At 31.4% G+C, this 25,355-nt stretch overlaps 4 protein-coding genes across 5 annotated transcripts in view; 1 reads left to right on the top strand and 3 right to left on the bottom strand.

Annotated features, from left to right (window-relative positions):
- Nucleotides 1–373, bottom strand: part of LOC129951430 (uncharacterized) — a 77,897-nt gene extending 77,524 nt beyond the window's left edge. For both annotated transcript variants that reach the window (XM_056063567.1, XM_056063568.1), the window contains exon 1: nt 94–373. In XM_056063567.1, coding sequence (XP_055919542.1) covers nt 94–152 — 59 coding nt within the window. In that variant the 5' untranslated portion in view covers nt 153–373. The remainder of the gene's footprint in view (nt 1–93) is intronic.
- LOC129951440 (cytochrome c oxidase subunit 7A1, mitochondrial) overlaps nt 1–25,355 on the bottom strand; it is a 386,202-nt gene that overhangs the window by 305,410 nt on the left and 55,437 nt on the right. The gene's annotated exons all lie outside the window — the stretch shown is intronic.
- LOC129951439 (putative oligosaccharyltransferase complex subunit CG9662) lies at nt 2,290–2,990 on the top strand. Its single transcript, XM_056063579.1, has 2 exons — nt 2,290–2,586; nt 2,644–2,990. Exons 1-2 carry the CDS (start codon nt 2,445–2,447, stop codon nt 2,952–2,954), a joined length of 453 nt encoding a protein of 150 aa, XP_055919554.1. The 5' UTR covers nt 2,290–2,444; the 3' UTR covers nt 2,955–2,990.
- LOC129951436 (calcium and integrin-binding protein 1-like) lies at nt 6,903–13,269 on the bottom strand. Its single transcript, XM_056063577.1, has 5 exons — nt 13,038–13,269; nt 12,899–12,933; nt 12,589–12,836; nt 7,436–7,634; nt 6,903–7,357 (listed from the first exon to the last, which is right to left on the bottom strand). Exons 1-5 carry the CDS (start codon nt 13,086–13,088, stop codon nt 7,336–7,338), a joined length of 555 nt encoding a protein of 184 aa, XP_055919552.1. The 5' UTR covers nt 13,089–13,269; the 3' UTR covers nt 6,903–7,335.

Genomic DNA, 25,355 nt, shown 5'->3' with positions numbered 1-25,355 from the left:
ATTATGCAGATGGGAATTTGCTAATTTTACTTTATTCAGCGTAATTTTATCGATATTTTTTCGTTATCTGGCTTTTATTTTATTTGGTCTTACCTTGAGATTATTGTTATTGAAACTAAACACCAATAAGTTAGTTGCAAATTGAAACGCATTATTTGTGTAATTTTAAACGAAAGCGTGTGTGGTGATAAATTAGAAATTAAAAAGTAAATTAGATTGGGGCTTTGTTTGGTTAGTTAAATTAACATTTTTTATAAAGGAAAATTATCGCGAAAAGAACGCAAACCCCCGGAAAATGAACGCAATCGGCGACACACGGACAACCCTTTCGGTTCGGGGAAAAATTGTTGAAATTCACGAGAGTTCAAATAACTGACGTGTTGTTGGGGAGCAATGAAGAAGGAAGTTTTTTTTTCTTTTGCTCGTGTGACATTTTTGACGTTTTGTTTTGTCTTTTTTTGTTTCATTCTTGTTATCTCACGGGATGTGTTCGATAAGTTGTAGCAAAATGATGTATTGTACTAGATGTGCGTTACTATTTATAATATTTTTTAAAAGAAAAATTAATGAACTTGAAGATGAGTGATATATGTATATGTATGTGAACATTTTTTAAAAAATCAAGTATATCCACAAAGATGTCAATTGATTAAAGTCTTGTATGTTTTAATTTATGATTATTAGGCTGGTTTAAAATGATTTGTTGTCAATTTGGGTTCAAAAGTTTTTCCATAGTTCCGCTGAGCCTATATAAGGGCTGCTAGTGTTAATAAATAGATTACACCAACGCTAAATTGGCTCCTAGCTGCACACATTTTTTAGGTCAATGTTTACAAATAAATTAGGTGGCACAACAGTCCATGAAGAACCAGGGCCTAGTGACTTGCAACTCACAACCATTTCTGTGTGCGAGTTGTCAGAGATGGAAGGGAACTTCAATTAATAAGCCGAATCCGAACGACTAATTTGAGAAAGCACTTTTTCATGGCAAGAAGTACTCTTGGAGGATTTTTCAATTCCTCGCAAGAGGCAGTACCCTTAAAAAAAAGTTAGATGGCACAGGCAGGGACTGAACCCAGACCCCTTGCATGACTATCCAACGCACTAACCATCACGCTACGGGTACTACTGGAGTCTTTTACAAACAAAATTATTTGTAGGGTATTTAGTCAAGCAGATCGTATGGATAGAAGACTTTTCAATAGCATATTCTTAAAATAATAGCTCAGTTTTTAATCAATCTTATGAGTTATTTCAAGAAAAAAAATTGTACACTGATCTGGGTGCCATTTTTTTAACATAAACGGAATAAACTTTAAAACTGATCTGGGTTCCATTTAATTCTGTTCCACTGAGAAAATTTTGTCCGATCTCAATCTCATAACATATAAGACTGCAGAATTACGTGCTGTAAAAAAGTTAATTTGAGACATGTTCTTCAAGACGTGTGGTTTTTAAGAATAAATAAAACGCTTATAATTAAATTTGATGGTAAAGAATTTAGCTCTATTTAAAAAAAGGGTTTCCATAATGTTTTGATTTTCATTAGCTCTTATAAATTCGAATGCATTCACCAAAAGTTTCCTTCAATAATTTGACTGTATCGTTGTCATATTTTTTAAAAATAAAACTATTTGCAAATCTTGTTCAGCGGGGTACTTCTTTTTATTTAGAATTATTTCAAACCAAGCTGTTCATAAATCAAATGACATCTGTCAAAAAGGATGACTTCGAAAAAAATAATTCTAGATTGAAAACAACACGTCTAAAAAACTCTCACTGCAGAGACGGTATAACAATAGTTTTTGGTTTTCTTTTTTTGACAATTAATGAGTTGCATAATTTTATAATTTTTTTAGTTTTCTTACCCGACATGTGTGACTTTACACAAAAATCCAACATACTCATAAAATTTCACTATACTGGCGTGATACAAGTGTATAGTGTTACATTTTTTTTGAAAACGCTTTCATTTAAAACTAAAAATCATTGAGCTCCAGCAACAAAAATATCTTTAGGATTTAGAGCTTCAAGCGTCTCTCAAATTTTTGTTAGAACTTAGTTAAGCACAAATTTTCGTATTTCAACCATTTTTTTTTTGAATCGCATGAGTTTATTTCTTAAATAACATTTCGCTCTCATGTAAATAATTATTTTTTATAGTTCTTTAAAGAACGTAGTAGATTTCATTAACTGGAAAAAAAACTCTTTCAAAATTCTCCTCGAACAAACCGGATTTTTCTTCACCTCTGAACGCCATTCATTAATGTTTCTATCAATTATGACAGATTGAAAACAGAAAAGAAAAACACCCACGTCAAGTCAAGTCAGTGGCTGGCCGGTTGGATTCGATCGAAATTTGTTGAGTTTTACTTTAAATTTGTAACAAAAAAGTATTTTACATTAGTATTATTAATATATATCTCATAAATTAAGCAAACAATATGCTCGAAACACTCTACGCACTTCCATTTCACGTTCTTGTTCCACCGAACATCAAAGTTCGTCGCCCAACATGGTTCAAGAAACCCTCGCCCATGACAATGTTTTCGATTATTTTACTTTCTTATTTTCTAGTTACTGGAGGTTTGTATACAATTTTAAAAATATAAACTATCTTAAAACTTGAATTTCCCATTTTAGGAATCATCTATGATGTCATTGTTGAACCACCAAGCGTTGGTGCTACCGTCGACGAACACGGACACTCACGACCTGTAGCCTTTATGCCATATCGTGTCAATGGCCAATACATTATGGAAGGTTTGGCCAGTAGTTTCCTATTTACAATTGGAGGTATTGGATTCATCATCATGGATCAAACTCATGCTCCTGGAAAAACGAATCTCAATCGAATTCTCATCACTTCCATGGGATTTGTTTTCATTCTTGTGTCGTTCTTTACAACTTGGTTGTTTATGAGAATGAAATTACCTGGCTATTTGCAGCCATAAGAATAAACAAATAAAATACTCATTTTTATTATTGTAGTTTAAAATGTATTTTATTTAAATATTTTAATAAATTACATATAAAATCTTAAATCGTAAAGAAAAACAGTTAGTTTTATTTTTTTGTTATTGTTGATTTGTTTCTTTGTTTTCCTTTATTGAGTTTTTTTGGGTAATTTAGTAAAGAATCACCCAACGACAGTGGCTGTGTTGTGTAGCATTTGTTTTTGTAGAACTATCTAAATTTATAAATTATTAAGGATAATTTTATGTGCTATATTTTTTAGTTGGATTTGTGCTAAAGTGATTTTATTCAACATTTCTATATGGTTTTTGGACACAAATCTAAAAACGCAGTATTTCTGATAGAAGGATCCTTCTTTTTATTTAGACCAATGCTTAATGTAAATAAGATTTGCCAACAAATGATAGATGCTTTTTCGTATTGCAGTTGGAAAACAGAAATATAATTCTCGAAGAAAGGGGAAGGAGGCTTAACAACGTAGAAGGAGTTATTTTGAAATGGCCTTAAAATTGCAGTTAAAAAGATTTTCCAATGGGGACTTGATAATGTTAGGAATTCATTGCGCATTGGCTTTTAATTTCGAGACATTCGCGAGAAGGTTTGAAGTTCAATATTAATGAAAAACGTACAAATTTAATGATTCTCTCTGATTGAGTTCATCTAAAGCTTAGTCTACAACCAGAATATGCGTCATTAATCAGGTCTAAGCTTATATGTGTATATGTATAGCTACAAAAACATGTTTCTAACTTTATTTCTTTAGTCAACTGCATCGATTAGATATCAAAAATATGTGATTTTAAAAAGACACAAGCTACAAGCCATACAGTTTATTAAGCATTTGACTAATTATATGAAATATTAACTGGCTAGATGCTATAATTCATCTACTTTAGACTTTCTTTTAATGAGGTCGTTAGCCTTGAAATGTCTGAACAAGTCATAGAAAGTTTAGCTCTACAAATCGAACGCGATTATATGATTATATGTTATGAAATATTAGCGACATCTCAATTGGGTTACGGTTTAAAGGGTTTAACAAAAATAAGAAAAGGCCATTTTAAGAGTTTTACATTACATTTTTAATTCGATCATTAGGCTCCTTTATTTTTGGTATTTATGTTTGACAATACTTTACGCGGATCTTAAAAATAATTAAATAAGCCCAAAACAATTGACTAGACCCCTAAAAATAAACAGCCTTTGGAGACAACATTTGTTTCTTTTTAGGGTTTCTATCGCCGTTGGAAGCCGACATACTTATACGAGTAGTTTATTCGTAGTGATTCCACATGGCTCTTACAACTTCTCTACTCGTTTAACCATTTTGAGCTTATTAAGAAGCTTATGAGAAAATTAATTTAATTTACCAATTAGATATTTTAGTCTCAGTGTTGCTGATATGGCAGAACATGAGCTTAAAAGGTTAGAAACTGTCTCCTTCCCCCTCTCCTCTCCATCCAATAAAAATGATTGTTCTTTTGACCGTTTAGAATCAAGCGATGAATGATAGACGAAAGGAGAAACATAAAAATAGAATTCCTGAACATACGTTTCTCTGACCCCGTAATTTGTTAAAGATTCATCTGTATAGAAGGAAAATGCTCCGGGGAGTGACAATATTGCTTTTTTCTTTGGCATACTAAAGTCAAAAAAGGTTTATTAATAAATTTGATGTCAACAATAGCTGGTAGAGAAAACCAGGGCCTAGTTACTTACAACTATTAAACATTCTTGAGTGCGAGTAATGTCAAGGATGGAGTGGACCGACAGTTTTTTTTTTATTTATATCGAACTCCTAATTTGAAACAGCACTTTAAATGACAAGAAATACTCTTGTGAAATAAACTGCACAGTCAGGGATTGCACCCAAGACCTCTGGCATGACAATCCTGGCATAGAGCTTATCTTACACGAGGCCACAAATAAATTCAAGGCATAAAATCACAAGACCTCGGTGACAATTCGTGACCACTTCGTCGATAAATAATACGATCTGGAGATTTTTTCAAAGCAGGGATGTTTTCGTGCTTTTGATACGTCTTCTTGTTGATTTAAAACAAAAAACAAGTCTATGTTTTGTGGTACGATTTTTGGTAATGGTGTTGTTTTAATTTTTCAAATACGTCTTGTAACTTGACTTTAAAAGTGACACTTGCCCAAATCGATGGATTATCAAAATAAACGTTTTTTTTTAGAAAAGCCTTTTATATCTTAATTTTTTTCAGATATCCACAAAAGAAACGCTGGTGTGCCACAGGGCTCTGTTTTGTCTCCTACACTCTTTCTTATTTTTATAAATAATCTTTTGTTTGAAACTCCTACTTGACTAAATTGTTTCGCTGATGACAATACCCTCAGCTTTTCATATATGTAGATTTTCAAATACACATCCATGTTCTTTGAAAGTGGACTACCAACGGCTGTCTAAGAGAAATTCATTGATTTCTAACATTAAAAGCATTTATTACTTCGTAGCCCTCCTCAATGGCACTTTCCATGGTACTTCGAGGAAACTAAACCGCTTTCAGTTCTGGTTATGTGCTTCCCAAACCACATCTTGTGTCTGTCAAAAATGCAACTAAGTGCTTAGGTTTTATCTTCCTATTCAAGAAGTTTTTAATCGAATTGTAAATTTGGCTATTATCTAGATAAAGAGCCTTTATTCGTCAAAAACACTCGACTACAATTCTCATATTTGGGCAGACGCTCTTATAACTCACTTAAGTTTCTTGAACAGAATTCAATAGATAGCTTCAAAATAACCGGTAAATGTTGTCTAACTGAGTACCTCTTGAGCACCACTTCACCGCAAAGTTTCATGTCTATCTCTTTTATTTTTATATTTTAATAAATAACGCTTCAGCGGAATAGCCATTTGCATTCTTCTCCTCAAATAATTCAACCCGTTCTTCTAAGAATGCTCCCATTTTATCTTTAAGTCAAATTTCGGACTTACTATAAAGTACAGATAATCTTTCTTAAGTGGAACTACACGAATGTGGAATGCTTAACCAAGCTCAATGTTTCCCAGTCATACCAATGCGCATCGGTTTTTCCTTTTTAATCCTATCGTCATTCTTTATCATTACTCGAACTGTGTTTAAATCATTCCCCATTGAATATGGACAAAGTAAAGATTGCCATATCTAAGCAGTTTTAGATAATTAACTTATCAGTAAAATATGGTCAGAAGAAAGCATGCCCAATGAAAGGAATCTCAGTATTGTTTGCCCGATACTAAAAGAAGAAGACCCTGTAAACTGCAACAACTACAAGAGAATCAGTCTCCTTAAAATCGCGGCAAAATGGGCTTAGCACTTAATGAAGGCAAAACAAAGTACCTGCTATCCTCAAGAAAGGGCCTACAATGTACCATTCATGTGATCTACGACCCCGTGTGCATATAGAAGGTGAGTGCAGAAGATGGAACGACGAGCATTACCGGCTGTACAGACACGTAGACTTAGCTTAAAGGATAAAACTCCAACGACTAAGATGGCTTGGTCACGTTAAGGGCAAGAAAACCAATATGTCGTCGAATGCACTTCCACAGGTTTCCTCATGGAGTTAAAGCATTTTCTTTCAGTTTCTTTAAAATTAAAGTTGCTAAACAGGGGTGTTAAATACTACAGCAACTTGATTGTACCACAAGGTTGGAATCACGACATGTTTCAAGGGTGCCAACCGATCATCGGATTCCTCTAATTTTGTGGTACTAAGTCTTTGGTCGTTAATATTAATTGAAATACTTATCTACCGTCGACGTCACTGAGATTCGAACCTTGACTTATAGAGCAAGTTGACTACGCATCTAAAAAACATCTCCTTGTAAAATGTCCAAAAACCATCTATGTATTTGTATAAGAACACTTTAAATCACAACATCCAAATCATTTGTTTTTGTTTTTTACAAGAGTACATAATTATTAAAAATGTTGTGTTTTGTTTTTCGTTCGTTTTTTTTTGTTTGTTTCATTTTTGAATTCAATAAATAAAATACAAAGTTGTTTGTTTAATATCGCTCTACGGTAAAATACAACAATTTTGTTTGTATATATATGACGTGTGTGTGTATAATAGTTATATAGTATAATAAATATTTGTGTGTGACAAGATCGCATAGTTTAACTTAATAAAATAAAATAATACAAACAAAAAAATAAAATAAATATATAATTAATATAATCTGACTACTTTTTTTTTGTTATAGTTTTTGTGTGTGTATTATACAATTTATGTTTTTTGCTTTCACGTTTAATTATGAGAATTTGAATAAATATTTATGTATTGATATAATTTTATAAATAGTATAATTAAATATTTTAATGTGTGCCATGTTTTTGTTTTGTTCTTTTTTTAAAGTCTTATTCGAAAAGAGCTAAAAAAATAAAAACAAAAATCAAAGTTAGAGAGAATAAAGTGAAATTTATAGAAAATAGAATATTTTTTTTCATACTTGCTAAAATCGGAGGCTTTATCAATGACATGTTCAAATTCTGGATAAGATAATGCACCGTCATCATCTAAATCAGCTTCGGCAAGAACATTTTGTATAAGATGTTTAATATCACTTTCTTTGAGATTATTTGGACCTGTTAAACGTTCAATGACTTGTTTAAGGTCTGATAAGCCCAGCATATCGTCGCCATCGAAGTCTGAAAACAATTTTTTAAACAAATATAAGTTAAAGTTAAAATTTGTTTGTTTTTAATGGACAGCAACTTTTATAAACTCTAAGGACTGAGTTTTGATTGGTTTTCAAAAAAATAATAGGGTGCATTTTAGCGACATTCCTGGACTTGGAAAAAATTATCTCAGCCACGTATAGTCTAACCGTAAATACCAGGTCGGCTGTTTTGGTATTCAATTAAACTCAATTGGTATTATCCTTCCCGAAAAGGGTTCAAACTCCGTGCATACCATCTTCTGTTACAAATATCAAGTGTGCTTTAGACCAACATTTTATTTCATGTGATTTTCTTTATCGAAGTCCTAATCTAGATGGAATTTTTAACTTCTAATGAATTTGATGCTCTGCCCCAGTTCGAGGCTGAAATTGTCATTGCCGGCGATTTCAATGAACATAACTTTTTTAGGCTTTGCTTTTATGAATAGAAAGTGTGTTGATGAGGTCTTTGCTGAGTTTAGCTAACTCAACTTGAAGACGAGCCAACTCGAAATCCTGATGTCATAGGCAGGGCCGATCACAGCCAAACTTGTGCCCTGTGCAAGATTTGTAGAAAGCGCCCCTTTTTTATGTTTTCACACATAAACTGATACACAAGCATAAGCCTTTCCCACATTACCCAGAAGGTAAACTTTCAATGCGTTTTTTTTTTATTGAGGTATCCCCAGTAGGACTAACCCATAAATTAAAACACAGGCCTTCAAAAGTTAATAAATTACGTGACACAACAGTCCGTTGATAACTAGGGTCTCGTGACTTAAAACTCTCAACCATTTTTGTGTGCGAGTTAAGTTGTAAGGAATGGAGGGGACCTACAGTTTTAAGCCGAATCCGAACGGCTAATTTAAGAAGAATTACTCTTGAAGGATTTGCCCATATGATTCAATATGAATAAGTATTTTGCTATGTCATACTCTCTATGTTAATTTTGGGACTCAGTGTGCATAAAATAAATCTTGCACGTATGAGGTGGCATGGAACTTTTTTCAGTTGAGATTTTTCATTTTTTTCTCTTGTACGAACAGGTTGAAATATTTGGATATTAGGTAGGTAGAATTTTTAGTTCAGCAACAGTGAAAGTGATGTTAGTTAGTGCGCAAGAAATTACTCAGCGCAGTTGTGATGGATGTTGTTTTGGGATTATTTGAAGAATGTTCGTGGGTAAAAAATGGCAAATGGTAGTACATATTTGTTTGCGCTAGATCAGATTACATTTTCTTGTTTTTGGTAATGCGCCCCCAGAATTTTGCGCTCTGTGCATTTGCACATCCTGCACATTTGCTTTGTCCGGCCCTGGTTATAGGACAATCCGTCAATACCATACACTTGTTTCTTGTTTACCTCTAAACCTAATAAATATACGATCAATTTGTTATAGGCCTCTTATAACATATTTTAAAATTTATATGCCAAAAACCCCAGTTAAAAAAAAAACTCCTACAATATGATGGGACGGTGTTATTTACTTCTTCAGGAACTCAAATTATCTAGATAGTGAAAAATCTATCAAACCAATAAAAAAAATCCTGGATTGAGTTGAGTTGCGAAGAAGTTATTAGAAACAAAGATATTACAATACAATACTTCAATGCCCCAAGGGTAGCAACATTTCAGGTAATTTGTAAAATAAAACGGGTAAAACATTGTCATCGTCGCTCGTTTGTATGCTCGACAGATAAAGCCAATTTTCTTGCAAAACAAAAGGTCTCATGGTTTACCGAATGGAGGAATTGAGGTTTATATCGGGTATGTTTTTTGGTCGACTCAGGTTTTGTCATCTTTTAAATCATAGGTTGTTTATACGAAACTAATTGATTCCTTTTACGCTTAAAAAACTGTTGAAAACTTAGTTCAAAAATGATTGTTGTGGGGGTCAAACAATGGGTTTTATGAAAAGAAGTTTTTTTTCGGAATAAGAATCCATCGAGCTCGCTTAACGAAAGTCAAAATCTACGCCATCATACGGTACGCACAGACGAGAATCATTTTCATTTCGCTGGATAATTTGAAACAAAATTAAAATTTCTGGAGCCCCAAAATCTAACAGGCTATTGACGAGAATCCAATGCATTTACAGGGACTGTCAGTTTGATACCGATTGTGGAGTGGTGGTAGAATTCGACAATTTTGTTTTCGAAAATAAGGCAGAAGAACGTTTTGATCAACTTTAGCTTTTAAAAACATTCGTAATTTTTTAGTACCTCTTTGATAATTCGGATTCGGTTTGCTACGAAAGAAAATCGAATAAAGTCCAGCAACTGCCGTTCCTAGAATGAAGACAATTTATGTAAAATATCATTATTTTTTGTAGATATCTCCTCAGAAAGTGGCTGCTGATCTTGAGACTTTTGGAAATTGTATTCATATCGCATTTTTAATGCAGAATTTTACATTCTTAAATTACTTTCGACGAATTTAAATTTAGTTCCTAACGTAAACAATCTCAAATTGTTTCCATTCTCCTTTAGTGTTTATGATGTGGAGTTCTTTTTGTTGTTAAAAACACGATTGAGTCATTCTTCATGCAAATATCTTAATCTCCGTTTATTGACTATGTTTCAGTTAAGATTAAACTACCTTGATGAAAGCCACTATTCGCATATTGCTACATTCTGTCGTCTCAACCCATTGAATCTTTTATCAATCAATACATTAGTATCTCTTATTAAACTTTAAGATGATATTCTCCTCTTCGGCGACTTCAATCACATCTGAAATGGATTTCTTTAGAAGATCAAACAAATTTTATTGCTTCCGATCCTCAACCTCAACTAAGGAATTTCGTTTTGTTGATCGATTTACTGATTATATCCTATTCCTATTCCAAGCTAGTGGAATCGCTAATAACATGGCTAGACATCTTGATCTTATTTTTACTATCAATTTAATTAATTAAACAGTTTAACTTCTTCCTTTCGTGCTATCCACTTTCCTTTCTTGCTTTTAATTTTTCATAAAACTTCTATACAGACATTTTCTTCACCAAATTTTATATTCCTACGATTTTCAAAAAAAAAAAAAAAACAATTTCCGATAAATCAATAGAAATTTTTCCTTTTGATATAACAAACCAATCAGTAAGGAAATATTCAACTCCATCTCCCTTAGTGTACCATTACCACGTTGTAAACCAATGTCCTCCCCTTCACTTTGGTATAATAGAAGGGTACGTTTACTTCCAAATAAAAGAAATAAGTTATAGGACATTTTTCTTCGCTCTCTATCTTCCTCTGACTATTTTAATTATCTTGGCATATATCTGAATTTTAGTGAGCACCATACAAATATTTTATATATTATCCTAAGTCCTTTTATCAGTTAGTAAACTACAAAAGAAAATCAGATGGTCCCTCACTCCTAATAATGAAACTTCAAATGATCCACAAACTATCCAAAACATGTTTGCTTCTTACTTCAAACAAGCTTCTTTACAAATACGAGGCTGCATTTGAAAATGCTTTATCCGATGATTATAAGGAAGAAGATTACAATGATCATGGTAGCGTTCTTAAACCAATCCTTTACCGATGACTCTTTTGGTCCAGATTCTGTATTCGAATATCTACCTCATTTCTTTCTAGACCCATTAAACTTCCTTGAACAATTGATTTTTTTGTTGTATTGATTTTGAAGACATGAATTCGGACTAGCACTGGTTGATGCCACATCTATTGTGATATTAGTCGACTTTTAGGTATCAATTTACCACCTCCAAGCTGTGATTTGACCCTTTTCGACTTTTTTCTGTGGAGAACTGTGAAATACCGATTTAATGCAAGAAATTTAGAAACGATTCAAGCACTGAAGGTCAATATCATTCAAGCAATTTATAAGCTACCGTCCATAATTATTAAAAAGGCCTTGCCATGCGATACAGATACTTGAACAACGCGACGTTGTTTTCCATAAGTTATTGGCAATAATTGCTCTTAACAATGAATCCACAATGCGTGAAAAACATATAAACAATATGCATTTTATTGGATTTTAGAAAGAAAATTATTAATAACTTATTAAATTGTTTTGCTGAAGCTTTTCTTTCCCGTTTTAGAATTTTAAACCCTTGCCTTTCGGATGTGAAACTTCCACAGTAACGTATGCTAAGCTCATTAAAACACTTTGCATGCCATTTTACCCCTAAACTTAATGCTATTTTAAGAATGCCAATCAGTTTACCCTTTAGCTTAATTTTGAAAGTTTAGTTTTTAAGCTGCATCATAAGAATTTGGAATGCTGTATTTCACTCATTTTTTCCTTTTCTTTTGATATTTAGAACTTAAAACAGATGAATCTCCCCTCATATCTTTCCCCATTTTCTTAACGCTTGCTGTGTAAATAAATGGCAAAAAGTAAACGATACATACGACAATGTATAAGCAAAGAAATTCAATTTCAGATAATAACCATTATTTTCGAATAATCGAAACAGTTTTCAGTTGGGAAGCGATAAGAAGTCAATTTTCGATATTAAACTGGCAGTTGTTGGCATTATTTGAAAAAAAAAAACAAGAAAACTCAATTAAATACCAGTTATCTGAATGTTTTCGTTATCAGACCAATCAGACGAACCTCTAAAAAAAAGTCTAAAAGAATAACCCAAGAGTCACACGCTGATGATTTATCTCCAAAATACAAAGATACAATTAAATACTTCCCGCTAAGTGGATAAATTGGCATTAACAAATAATTACCATTGCTAATGCAACCCATACACGCTTGGGTAACTGAATAAACAATAAAATGACAACAGAAAGAAAAAAAGAAATTAAAAATACACTCGACATCCGCCCGCGAAACAACAATCGTTATAATAACAACAACAAAAAAACCACCTATATAATTAATTGCACAAATGAAAAATTAAAAAGAACACAAATGCTTTCCCCTTCTCACCCCACGGCTCCTCTTCTTTTTCTAATTACCAAATATACGAAAAGCATATTCTGCTTTTAACGATTTAGGACATCCGTCACTGAACACCGACATCATGTCCAGAAAGTCCTCAAAAGTGCAATCGCCATCGTTACTCGAACTGAAGACTTTACAAATTCGATCGCCGAACGGATTCACTCGCAGCTCGGGATATTCTAGGATCTTGGATTTCGATAGTTTGGCATTTTTATTGTGTCCGACTTTCTCAGGAGCCAGGGATTTGAATTTCTTATGAGCCCTATGCGGAATACGAAAGAAAGATGAGTTCATATAATTTTGAAAAATGTATTTCTAACTTACAATAGGATTTCCTTCTTAGAGAAAAACGTTAAATCCTGTTGGGGAAGTTTAGATGATTATTGTACAATTAACAAAAATATGAACTGAAGCTCCTATTTCACTAAAGGAATGTGTGAACTGTGAGTATTTAGCTATTTACCTCATAATCTTGGAGTTCTTCTTCGGTGAATTGGCTTTTTGTTTGACCCATTTATTTGCTTTTTACCTAAACTAATTATTCTATATTAGTAAGTCTTGAATTTTGTTGTTTTGTATATTAATGCATGGTTGTTAAGAGTTTTGTTTTTTTTTTTGGTGAAAGTCTAGGAATTTAAATAGATTTTCGGTGGAAGCACAAAAGAACACACTGAAGTCGAGGCACACAAGAAAATAAAAATACACAATTGGAATTGCAAGAGAATATTTTTTGGCAGAAGAATTTATTTTGACAGACACCTACAATTTTTGCCCAGCAGCTCACAGCTGTAGTGTCAATTTTCATAGGGTGCATTGTGTTCGGTTTGTATGAAGAGAGCCGCTGTAACAAATTTTCGACAATTTTGTAGGGCTATCGTTACATTTTTGTTTAAGATCATTCGGAGAATTATTTTCTTATTTATGCTTGATAAGGAATAAGATTTTCTTTCATATTTGTTAAAAAGAATGCATTTTGAAATGAAATACATAAAATAAAGAAAAACAAAGGGGTTATTCCGAATACTCTAAGTAATTTGATAATTTGGATGTATTCATGTTAATGTTCGGCTTGGTATGACAATTAAAATTTATTCACACTTTGTAAATGAAACACTTTATTTAAAACGTTCCAAACTTATTTATTCAACACTTTCAATTATTACTTTTCAAACACAGTCTTTACTTTATCGCAGTTCACAATTAATAATGAATCGCTTTGCGATCCGAGCGCCTATTTATTTCTCTCAAATCGGTCCGGGAAACTACTAAGTTCTTGTAGGCGCTGAATGTTCACGATACTTAACGAAGCGAGTTCTCCTCTCACTCTTAAGCACTAGATGTTGCACCTTATTCTAAATGTCCTAGTGTTTTCTAATACTAATACCGCTGTTGCTACGTACTTATTCTAATATAACACGATATTAGAGTAAAAGAGATAAAGAGTTTATTCACATTACAGTATAGGTATACAATACACATTACAGTTCCTATTCTAATCACAGATTTATGTCAGTAAAAATTTGTCGGTTAATTTTAATCTAGACATTTTTTCAAATATAGAATTTTTTGATAACCGCTATGAAATCAGGAATTATAATTTGTTTCGACAGTTAGGTATAGCTTTAATTGAACATTTATTTTTTTATTTACAAAAATTTGCAAAGAAAACTTTCTTAATCGCTTTTGAATCTCAACAAATTTTCAATGATGAAAAGTTGTATATAGAACCTATAGTTCTATCATCGTGGGTTATTTTTGGTGGCACCTAGTGGCTTACGACGAAGGTAAAACAAATAGCTCCATGATAAAACTAAAGATTTCGCATTTAAAGATGACAGCTAAAACTGGTACCTAACCCTGACTATAGGAAAAACTTCAATGGTTGTCAAAAAGGTGCATTCAGATAACAGAGAAATGCATATATTTTGTGTAACTTTGTTTTATATGTTAAAAGGCTACGTTGGTTTTAATGTTATAATTTTTTTTCTGAGAAGATCAGAAAGTGTACAAAATTAATGGAGTGTTCACTTTAAGACAAATCAAAAGCTTCTCAAGCGTTGTTTTGAGCGCCATATTTTTGTAGGTTCTATCGCCAGATTACATTTTTGAAGAGGAAAAAGATATTGTATTCATAATATGTATGTATACAAGAGGAAGTTAAGAAAACCTAAGTAAAATATAAATATTGTTTGCTTTAAACTAAGCGGAAATGGCAAATCCACTTTTTTCCGCTTAAACTTTTTTAACATCAAATTCAGTTTGATGTATGAACGCCATATGTGTTGCTTGAAAGCGTACAACCTAAAAGCCATAAATAAACTTAAAAAAAAAAACAAAACACTTATCCTTTTACATTCGACTGTATATCAAGAAATTAATTAAGGTTATTTTAATAGTACAGCCAAACTTTTGAGACAGCAATATAAATTAAAAGCAAAGAATTATCTTTTAAATTCGTAACATATTTTTTTTGTAAAGTTATAAGTATCCGTTTTAAGCAAAGTATGTTCCTACAAGGGACTCTTGAAAATGTAAAATTTAAGTCTTTTTGTGACTTCAGTTAAGTAGTGACTTTGACTTTTTTTAAGTCTTTAACATTAAAGTTAAAAGTCATTTCAGAGAAAGCAAGTCATGACCTCTGTTTGCTTAGTGCTTTTTTTGTAATTTAATTCTGAAGTTTGGTATTAAAATTAAGTGTTATTATTAGTATATTTTGCTTTAAACTAAAAACAAAATTGTATGAGATTTTCCACTATAAACATACTTAGTGATAGTTTTTTTTCGGTATTCTTAAAAGTGTGGCTGATTATTTTTTGTTTAAATTTCTATGTAAAATAAGCTACCTAATGTCAAACGAAGAAATTTGAATTCAGCTTTTTAAAAAAATATGTCTGCAACAACACATATTTATATAATATTCACCAATATAAAATTCGTAATGTCAAAGAAGTTCATTTAAGTCTAACACTGCATTGAAATGACTTAGTGTCTTTCAAAATTGTCTTTAAGGACTGTACGGAGTCAAAGAGACTAAAATCTTTGACACTGATTCAATTCACTTCAAGTCGTGACTTTTAAAAATTAATCTTAACTTTTATGTTAAATGTGAAAGTCAAAAAACACATTTTAACTTTATGTTAATTGGCTTTGCCTTTACTGACTTCAGTCCAATAAAAGAATTTTTACTTAACAATTTTACTTAAGAGGAATGTTTTTGACATTCCAGATGGATGTAGCTTTCTTTCTCGCTTGACTCTTGCGATTTAGCAAAAATAATCTATTATATAGAAATCAAACCAAGGTTTTGTTTTTTTTTGTAGTCGATATTTTTATGAAGGTTTGAAATTCGTATATATCTAAACGCATCTGTATAAAGGATTTTTCCGATCGGAGTGGGTAGATTTTGACACAACGTGAAGCCAATTTGTTTTGATGACATCTATCAAATTGTTTGTTAACATCCCATAGGGAGATATTTGTAATGGATCCCTAGAGTTGAAATAAAAGATTTTAAGAAAGATGTCTGTGTGTGCGTGCGTACGTACGTTCGTACGTATGGTTTCAACAAGACCGCACCACATGCCACACAGCACGCTCAACAATGGACTTATTGAGAGTCAAGTTCGGTGAACATTTTATTTCACGTTCGGGACCGGTCAATTAGCCGCCTAGATCGTGCAATTTAACGCCTTAAGACTATTTTTTTGTGGGGCTCATGTCTATACAGATAAGCCCGCTTTGACTCATTGAAGACAACTTTGAAGCATTTATTCGTGAGATACCGGCTGAAATGTGGGAAAGAGTTTGCCAAAATTGGACTAAGCGGATGGACCTTTCGAGGTGCAGTCAAGGTCAACATTTGCATGAAATAATCTTCAAACAATAAATTATATGGACCCTACTATTAATTCAAATGAAGATTTCATGCATTTTTTTGAATATTATATTTTTGTTTGGAAACATTTTTTTTTATAGCTTTTAAAAAACCGCCCTTTATATTAAGTTTTGTTGATGAACAAAAACATTAGAAAAAACATGAAGATTTATTGACGGGAAATCAATCGTGTGAACACATGATTTTTGTTTTAAAAAAAACATACAATTTAAGAATCTTCCAGTGCATATTGCAATCTGAACAAGTCCTTAGAGTAGCAGCAATTCGAACACATTTAATGTGCTCCACTTGAAACACTACTCCTACTGTGTATTTATATGTATATATCGATCGCTCCATTTCTCATTATTTCTCCTAACTAAAAATTAGCACATCACACTCGCACCTGAGAAACGATTTGTTATCTCTTATCTCCCATCCCAACTCATACCTGTAAGAAATTCTCAACAGAGAGAGAGAGAGAGAGAAACAAGTATATTAGCTTTAAACTACCAGCAGCTTAACAAATGGAGTGATCGAAACAGGTTGATTTGTTCTAACAAGATTAAACAAGTTTCATATCAGTATTCAGTCTCTCGTTAGTTTGTTTCGTGATCGGTTGGTTCGTAGACAAATATTTTTTTAATATTAATTTTTAATAATTCGGGCAAAACTAAATAAATAGTAAAAAAAAGTCGTGTAGTGTACAAATTAATATTTGTCTTATAAACTATTTGATTTAAAGTGTATTTTATAGTTTTTCTTGAGTGAGTGAAATTTTCATAATTTAATTCTTAGAGCATCACTGGTCGTCGTAGTGTCGGTATTATAGCGGGAAAAAATCGACAGAAATTATCAGCATACTTTTTGGCGGTAAGATTTAAACAGTTATTTCTGAGATTGTATTCAGTTTGTTACTATAATTATCAATTAATTTGTGCATTCGAAAGTAAAACGCAAATCATAATTACTTTTCATTTCAGTTTTATTATCACTGCTGGCCATAATTAAATTATTCAATTTGATGAAAACAGATCTTTGGAATGAGTAAAAAAAATAATGCTTATCGGGTGCACGAACCACATGACACAAAGGTATGTACATATTGTAACTTTTTTGGCGGGAATTTTGAAAATTATTTTTAGTAGGTCGATTTATAAAATTTTCAGTTAAAATTTCTAGATTTGGTTTTTAACTATTGTTTAAGAAGTGAAGAAAAATAAATGTTTAGTGAAATGTATTTCAAGTTTAGTTCTAGGTAAGTTGAGTGATAACTTTTCCTCAACTATTACATAATTTTTGTTTGAGTTTTAAATTTTGAATGCATTATTATTTTTTTTAAAACTTGTGGTGCCTATTATAATTAAAATTATTATTGCTATGTGACATAAAAGTTTACAGTATTGTTTTGTTGTTAATTGACGTTTTCGATTGGATGGTTTGAGCTAAATTTTCTACGACATATCTAGATAAAGAAAAGAGGTTAAGATGCGACCCACACTGATAACTTCCCATCCCGTCTGTCGATTTGTCTTACTTAAAAGTTTGTCAATTTTTACCAAATTTTCGTACTATGTTTTGTAGATTTTATTTTTTTATGAAAAAAATAAGTTTGAAGCCAATATTTTTAATTTTTGAAAAAACTGTCAATTCGATTTTTTTCAAAATTTTATCGAATGTTGAAAACAATATTTCTTATAAGATAAAATTAGTTTGAAGCCACTATTTCAAATTTTTGAAAAGATATTTGAGTCGAAATTAATTCTTACCAACTTTTGTTAATTTATTTTTAGGTTTTTAATTTTTTGTACAAAAACTGTGGGATTTTTTCAAAATTTTATTGAATGTTGAAAACAATATTTCTTATAAAATAAAATTAGTTTGAAGCCAATACCTACAATTTTTGAAAAGATATTGGAGTCGAAAATCATTTTTTACCAACTTTTATACATTTTTTTTAGGTTTTTATTTTTTGTAAAAAAACTGTCAATTCGATTTTTTTCAAAATGTTACAGAAAATTGACAACAATATTTTTTGAAAGATAAAAGTAAATTAAAGCCAATATCTCAAAGTTTTGAAAAGATATTTATGTCGAAAATCAATTTTTACCAACTTTTATTAATTTTGTTTTAGGTTTTTAATTTTTGTAAAAAAACTGTCTATTCGATTTTTCTCAACATATTTTAGAATGTTGAAAACAATATTTCTTATAAGATAAATAAGATTGAAGCCTAAATTTCAAGTTTTTGAAAAGATATTTGAATCGATATTCAATTTTTACCAATTTTGAGTAATGTTTTTTGGATTGTTATGTTTTATAAAAAAAAACTGTTTGTTCAATTTTTCTCAAAATTTTATCAGATGTCAAAAAAATATTCTTCGTTGCACAAACTTTTTTTGGAGATGAAATCATATTTAAGTCTTAAAATTTTGAAGGTGACAAATTTTTTTTTCTTCAGTTTTTTTGATTTTTAATTGGATTTTTTATAAAAAATTCTTCTTTGATAGCACGTTACAATATATTATGTATATAAAATTTAATTCAAGTCTCTAGCGTTTTTGGTTCGTAAGATATTTAGGGCTAACAAAAATGTTCACCTTTTTTTAAACTGCTATGTTAAAAAAAACCGCTTACGCAATTTTCTTGAGAGAAGTTTCTGCAATTTACTGCCTTATTATCTGTATAATAAAATTTAGTTGAAGTCGATATCTCTTCTGGTTCTTGAGCTTTGGACGATGAAAAAACGTCGCGAACACGTACGTACGTACGAACGTACGTACACACGGACGCACAGACATCTTTCTAAAAATCTTTTATTTTGACTCTAGGGACATTGAAACGTCGAGATATGTCAAAATTTTTAGTTTGACAAATCGGACCCATTACAGTTCTAATTTCATTGATACGGCTTTTGTAATTTTTATTCTTTGTCAGAAAACGGCAATTTGATTTAATTTTTCAGCAACTGCTCAAAAACCTAATTTTTCCGGGCCTATGATTTTTTTCTTTTTGGGGTAAGTGTAGGGCGACTTTAAGATAAACTTTGTGTTCCTCCTTAAATTATAAATGAGCCTCTCAAGCTTGCAGTTCTTCCTCTAAGTTTATTTCTTTTAAAAATTGAGTATTTGAAGTATTGTATCAGAGAAATAAGGTTTTTTGATTTAATCGATGAATTTTGAGAAGAATGTGGCGCATAGTATTAGTTTGCAGGATTTTTTTTTAAGGGGTAGAAAGATCGATCTCGATTAAACTATTTCCCTTCTTTAAATAAGTCTTTACATTATTTGAACCAATTTATAATTATGTAGGTAATCTTTGCATTGATTGAAAAAAAAAAAAACACTAACGAGTACTGACTAATATAGTACATATGTACATACATACACAAAAAGACCTAAATAATAAGTATATTATAATAATTTAATGAATCAAATCACATATTCAACTGATAATAAGGCCACATTTTTTAAAGTTCCCTGAATTTAAATCATTGCTGGACAATCGCCTACTGTGCTTATAGTCCCTGCATCCTTCTTACGAAGCATCCTACACTCCCTGTGCTCAGCGCCTTTGATCCCAATGTTCCCTAAATTCAAAGCTGTCTCTTTTCGTACAAATTTTATCAATTTTTATAGTAAAAGGCACCTTTTCAAGTATTTGTCTTGCAATTTTCTCTTGAGGTTCTTACCTCTGTTTTGATAAAATTATTACAGACATAACTAACTAACTGTAAAACATTGAATGATAATTTGTAAATGTATAACTTGGCTTTCTTAGTTTACTACTCTTAATCTACTTTTAATGATAAGATCTTCGCATGATCAAGGCAAGAATAACTATTAAAAAGGAAAATAAGCTCGTTAACAAATTACAAGAATTCGTTAAGGATTCTTCAGAAATTCGTTACACAATATACAAACTCGTTCAGAGTTTCGATGAAAGGGGAACAAAAATTCGTTAAGAATTTTCTATTGATGAGATCCTAATATTTATACGAGCCTGCCAGGAAAATAACAGTTTTTAAGAAAAAAAATACAAGCTCTTTTAAAAATAACAAAAAACATTCGTTAACAATCCTACTGCAACATGTGACATACATACATATAGTAAACTCGTTCAGAGTTCTGAGTTATTCGGAAGAAATACAAAATAAAAACTAATTATGAGCAGTAATTTTGTTGAAAGTTAATTTATGTTAAGCAATGAATCATTCCAATAAACCCGTTTCCTTGAAAGGCCATTCATAGTCCTTTGATTTTTATATTTGTTTAGCTTTTTCTCAAAGGCAAAATAAAATAACACCAAAATCTACCTTTTTTTCAAGGACTTTCCCTAATTAATATTCCCTACTGAGAGAAGTTACAAAAATTAAGCCACATTCAATCTGTTCCACACTTTACAAAATCATTAAAAACTGACTTTTTTGACAAAAATCCCGTCGTTTTACCGACTGGGCAAACAAACCTACATTGCAAAGGTTGCAACTGATAAAAGTATCTTTAATTGAAAAAACCCACGTGAAAAACACGTGGCAATACTACATTCTAGAGGCGTCGAACATTATTTTGGGTTTCTTATCTATACTTTTTACTCCAATACGTCCAAAATGTTTCCATATCGATTAGTTTTGGTAGATGTCTGAAATTTGATTTTTTAGTGTAGTTTGCAGGTGTAATTTAACCTCTTCTTCTGAGTTTGTTTCGATAATGAATTAGCTTTAAAATTACAGAAATTAATTTTACTTGATGTAGTTGTTGCATTTATTAAAAATAAAAAATCACTGACGAGTACGAACTACTGACTTCTGCGTACATGTACAGAAAGAAGACTTTTTTCAATAACATCTATTGATTTTATGAATCAAATCATATATTCAATTGGATAAGGCCACATTTTTTAAAGTTCCCTGAATTTAAATCATTGCTGGACAATCGCCTACTGTGCTCATAGTCCCTGCATCCTTCTTACGAAGCATCCTACACTCCCTGTGCTCAGCGCCTTTGATCCCAATGTTCCCTAAATTCAAAGCTGTCTCTTTTCATACAAATTTTATCAATTTTAATATTAAAAGACACTTTTTCAAGTATTTGTCTGGCAATTCCTCTTGAGGTTCTTTCCTCTGTTTTGATAAAATTAATACAGACATAACTAACTAACTGTAAAACATTGAATGATAAATTGTAAATGCATAACTTGGCTTTCAACTTAGTTTACTACTCTAAATTTACTTTCAATGATAAGATCTTCGCATGATCAAGCCAAGGATAACCATTAAAAAGGAAAATAAGCTCGTTAACAAATTACAAGAATTCGTTAAGGATTCTTCAGAAATTTGTTACACAATATACAAACTCGTTCAGAGTTGCGATGAAAGGGGAACAAAAATTCGTTAAGAATTTTTTATTGATGAGATCCTAATATTTATACGAGCCTTCCAGGAAGATAACAGTTTTTAAGAAGCAAAATACAAGGTCTTTTAAAAATATCAAAAAGCATTTGTTAAGAGTCCTGCTGCAGTCTGTTATATCTACCAAACTCGTTCAGAGTTTGGAGTAATTAGAACAAATAAAAAATAAAAACAAATAATGAGTAGTAATTTATTTGAAAGTTAATTTATATTAGCAATGTATCATTCCAGTAAACCCGTATCCAAGAAAGGCCAATTATTATTTTTTTATATTGTTTACACTTTTTTTGAAAGCCAAGATAAAATAACAACTAAATTTACCTTTTCAAAAAGGACTTTCCTTAGTTAATATTCCCTGCTTAGAGAAGTTTCAAAAAGTAAGTCACATTCAATTTGTTCCACACTTTACAAAATCATTAAAAACTGACTTTTTTGACAAAAATCCCGAAGTTTTACTGACTGAGCAAACAAACCTACATTGCAAAGGTTGCAACTTATAAAAGTATCTTTAATTGAAAAAAAACCCACGTGGAAAAACACGTGGCAATACTACATTATAGAGGCGTCGAAAATTGGTTTTGGTTTCTTATCTATACTTTTAACTTTAATACGTCCAAAATGTTTCCATATCGATTAGTTTTGAGAGAAATCTGAAACTTGATTTTGTAGTGTAGTTTGCAGGTCTAATCGAAAAAAATCGATCAATCTAAAGGTAGAAAAACTCTTCTTCTACCTATGTTTTCCTCATATATTAGCCTTAAAACGATTTTTTTTACTAATTTTAGTAGCATTTCTTAAATTTTTACAAATTGGATGAATGAAATTAATTTGAGAGATATCAAGAACCGATCATTAATTTTTACCAAATTTACGAACTATTTTTTGTAAATTTAATTTTTTATGAAAAAACGGACTGTTAAATTTTTATAAAAAAAGTAGTTTTATAAAAAAAGTAGTTTTCGAAAACAATATTTTCTGTGAAATAAAAAAAGTTTGAAGACAATATTTTTTTAGTTTTTGAGAACCTTTCATAAATTGTATCGAATATTCAAAACAATATTACTTATGAGATAAAATTAGTGAAAATCAAATATTTCAAAAATTTTGAATGGATATTTAAGTAGAAATTCAGTTTTTACCGCCTTTGAGTAATGTTTTTTTAGGTTTTTTATTTTTTATAAAAAAAAATGTGAATTAGATTTAAATTTTTCAAAATTTTATCATATGTCATAAACATTATTCTTCGTTGCACAAAATTGTTTTAGAGATGAAATCATATTTCAGTCGTAAAATTTTCGAGGTTACAAAATTTTTTTTCTGTTTTTTGATTTATAAAAAAACCATTAATTGTATTTTTTCAAAAAATATACTTGTTTGTTATCACGTTACAATATATTAAATAAAATTTGATTCAAGTCTCTAGCGTTTTTGGTTCATGAGATATTCAGGGTTAACCAAAATGTTCACCTTTTCTTTAAACTGCTATGGTAAAAAAAACCACCCACTCAATTTTCTTGAGGGCCCTTCCTACATCTTTCTTCTTTCTTGAGCTTTGGACGATGAAAAAACGTCGCGAACACGTACGTACGTACGAACGTACGTACACACGTACGCACATGTGTACATCTTTCTAAAAATCTTTTATTTCGACTCTAGGGACCTTGGAACGTCGATAAATGTCAAAATTTCCAATTTGACAAATCGGACCCATTACAATAACTACCTATGGGAAGTAAATAATTCATAAATGTTTTGGTTTATTTAAGTTTTTAATGCTTGTTTTAATAAAAAAAAGTAGTGGTTAATGGTCAACTTTTGGAAGAGGTAAATATTGAATTTCTTTGACATTCGTTAACAACGTTGGATATATAATATTTACTAGGAAATGTGGAAATGTTTTTGACACCTCAAATGAATAAAGGTAAGTACATAAGTATGCATATTGTATAAGTTTACAGAGTTTTAAATAAGAACCATCCTTTAGCATTTTAAAATAGAAAAGAACTAACACTACCTTTAAAACAAAATCAACAAAAATAACCCATCAGTTTTTCCTCTTTTTCAGTTAAAATAGTTTTTTAAGATATTTTTTTCTAGCTGTCATATTAACGCCAAACTCACACTTTATAAAGCGGATATCTCGTGCATCTGGTATCGCATTCATACACACCAGGATATCAAGTAGTCAGAGAGGTAGAAGTAGATACTAAAAACTGAACACAAAAAAAAAAATTGAAAATAATTCCAAAATAGACTTTCATTAAAACTATATCAAATGGCTTCTGTTTTCAAAAGCAAAATAAAGCAGAGAGAAACACTTTGAAATGAGGACGTACAAAGTACATCGTGCAAACGTACCCTAAGCAGAGAAGCAGCAGTATATTATAGCAAACTGACCTAAGTGTTAGCACGAAAGCGCGCTAAGGACTCTAAGGACGATACGACCGACTAAAGTATAACAACATGTAATTTTGGCCGACTCAATTTCAAAATGATTTTTTTTACTTCCTTTTGTGGAGATCCTTCCGCCGACGGACGCCACCACCGCCGGCCGCCGCCACCGTCGGGAAAAAAAGGATACACTGACTTGATAGTGTTTTGTGTGGTGGAAGATATTTCATGCAATTGTAGATTGCGCGAGAGGATAAGAAAAGCCATTATTTTCCACACATGAAACACATAATAACAAAAACAACAACATCCAAAAACCAACGCGTTGAAGTCTCTCTAAAAGGTGCAGTGGGTGAAGTCCCGTGGGTGGGATTGGGATGTTACAGGAGTTGCAACAACAATCAGGCATTATCTGCAGGACCTGATGCACTAAAGATGTGATTTACTTTGTTAGGTGGCAGTGGCAATAGAAGTGGCAGTGGCAGCATTGCAGAAGGTTCTTCGCTTTGGTGAGTTGCTGTCTAAAACAAGCAAGGCAGAAGCATGGAAAACCATTCACTTTAGAGCCATCAACCGTGTGTGGTGTGTTCGTGTTGAGAGTATAAATTGCTTGTACGTTTCATGTGCTGTGCATGCCCCTAATGTCGTCCTGAAAGTTTTTGTTATTCTTTCCTATACCTCTAACGAAAAGAATCTGGATCAAATCAGTAACGGATAGAAGAAGAATGTTAATGTTGAATGAGGATGGATAATGTTAGTTATTCGAAATATTATTTTATGTGGGTTTTTAGTGTTGATGTAATATAACAAAAAATAAGAATTCTTTCTTTCTTTCTTTCTTTATATGGAAACAGACATCTCTTCATTAAATCTTCAATTAAGATAAAGGAAATAAATCAGCTACTCAAGAACGTGAAGATAAATTATATACCTAACCTACATAAACCAGAGAAACATTTTCTGAAAGATACCAAAAGAGAGAGTAAAAGAATTTCCCAAATAAAACGAATAAGAAAAACAAAGAAGTAATCAATAACACCTTAATTCGGAGGAGGCCCTCTGTCGGAGAATCAAAGCCTTAAAGTTTTGATTTTAATGACTTGGGAG

Source organism: Eupeodes corollae, chromosome 3, assembly GCF_945859685.1.
Source record: "Eupeodes corollae chromosome 3, idEupCoro1.1, whole genome shotgun sequence".
In the NCBI taxonomy this organism is placed as follows: Eukaryota; Metazoa; Arthropoda; class Insecta; order Diptera; family Syrphidae; genus Eupeodes; species Eupeodes corollae.
Note: the sequence above shows the minus strand (reverse complement) of the source record. Positions and strands in the feature narration are given on the sequence as shown.

Excerpts from the sequence above, each read along its gene's own strand:
- LOC129951439 (XM_056063579.1), top strand. The coding sequence starts at position 2,445 with ATGCTCGAAACACTCTACGCACTTCCATTTCACGTTCTTGTTCCACCG. Across the intron at positions 2,587-2,643 it reads TTATTTTCTAGTTACTGGAG|GAATCATCTATGATGTCATT; the intron begins GTTTGTATACAA and ends TTCCCATTTTAG.
- LOC129951436 (XM_056063577.1), bottom strand. The coding sequence starts at position 13,088 with ATGGGTCAAACAAAAAGCCAATTCACCGAAGAAGAACTCCAAGATTAT. Across the intron at positions 12,934-13,037 it reads AAGAACTCCAAGATTATGAG|GATTTAACGTTTTTCTCTAA; the intron begins GTAAATAGCTAA and ends CTTCCCCAACAG. Across the intron at positions 7,635-12,588 it reads ATATGCTTTTCGTATATTTG|ACTTCGATGGCGACGATATG; the intron begins GTAATTAGAAAA and ends AATTGTTTTCAG.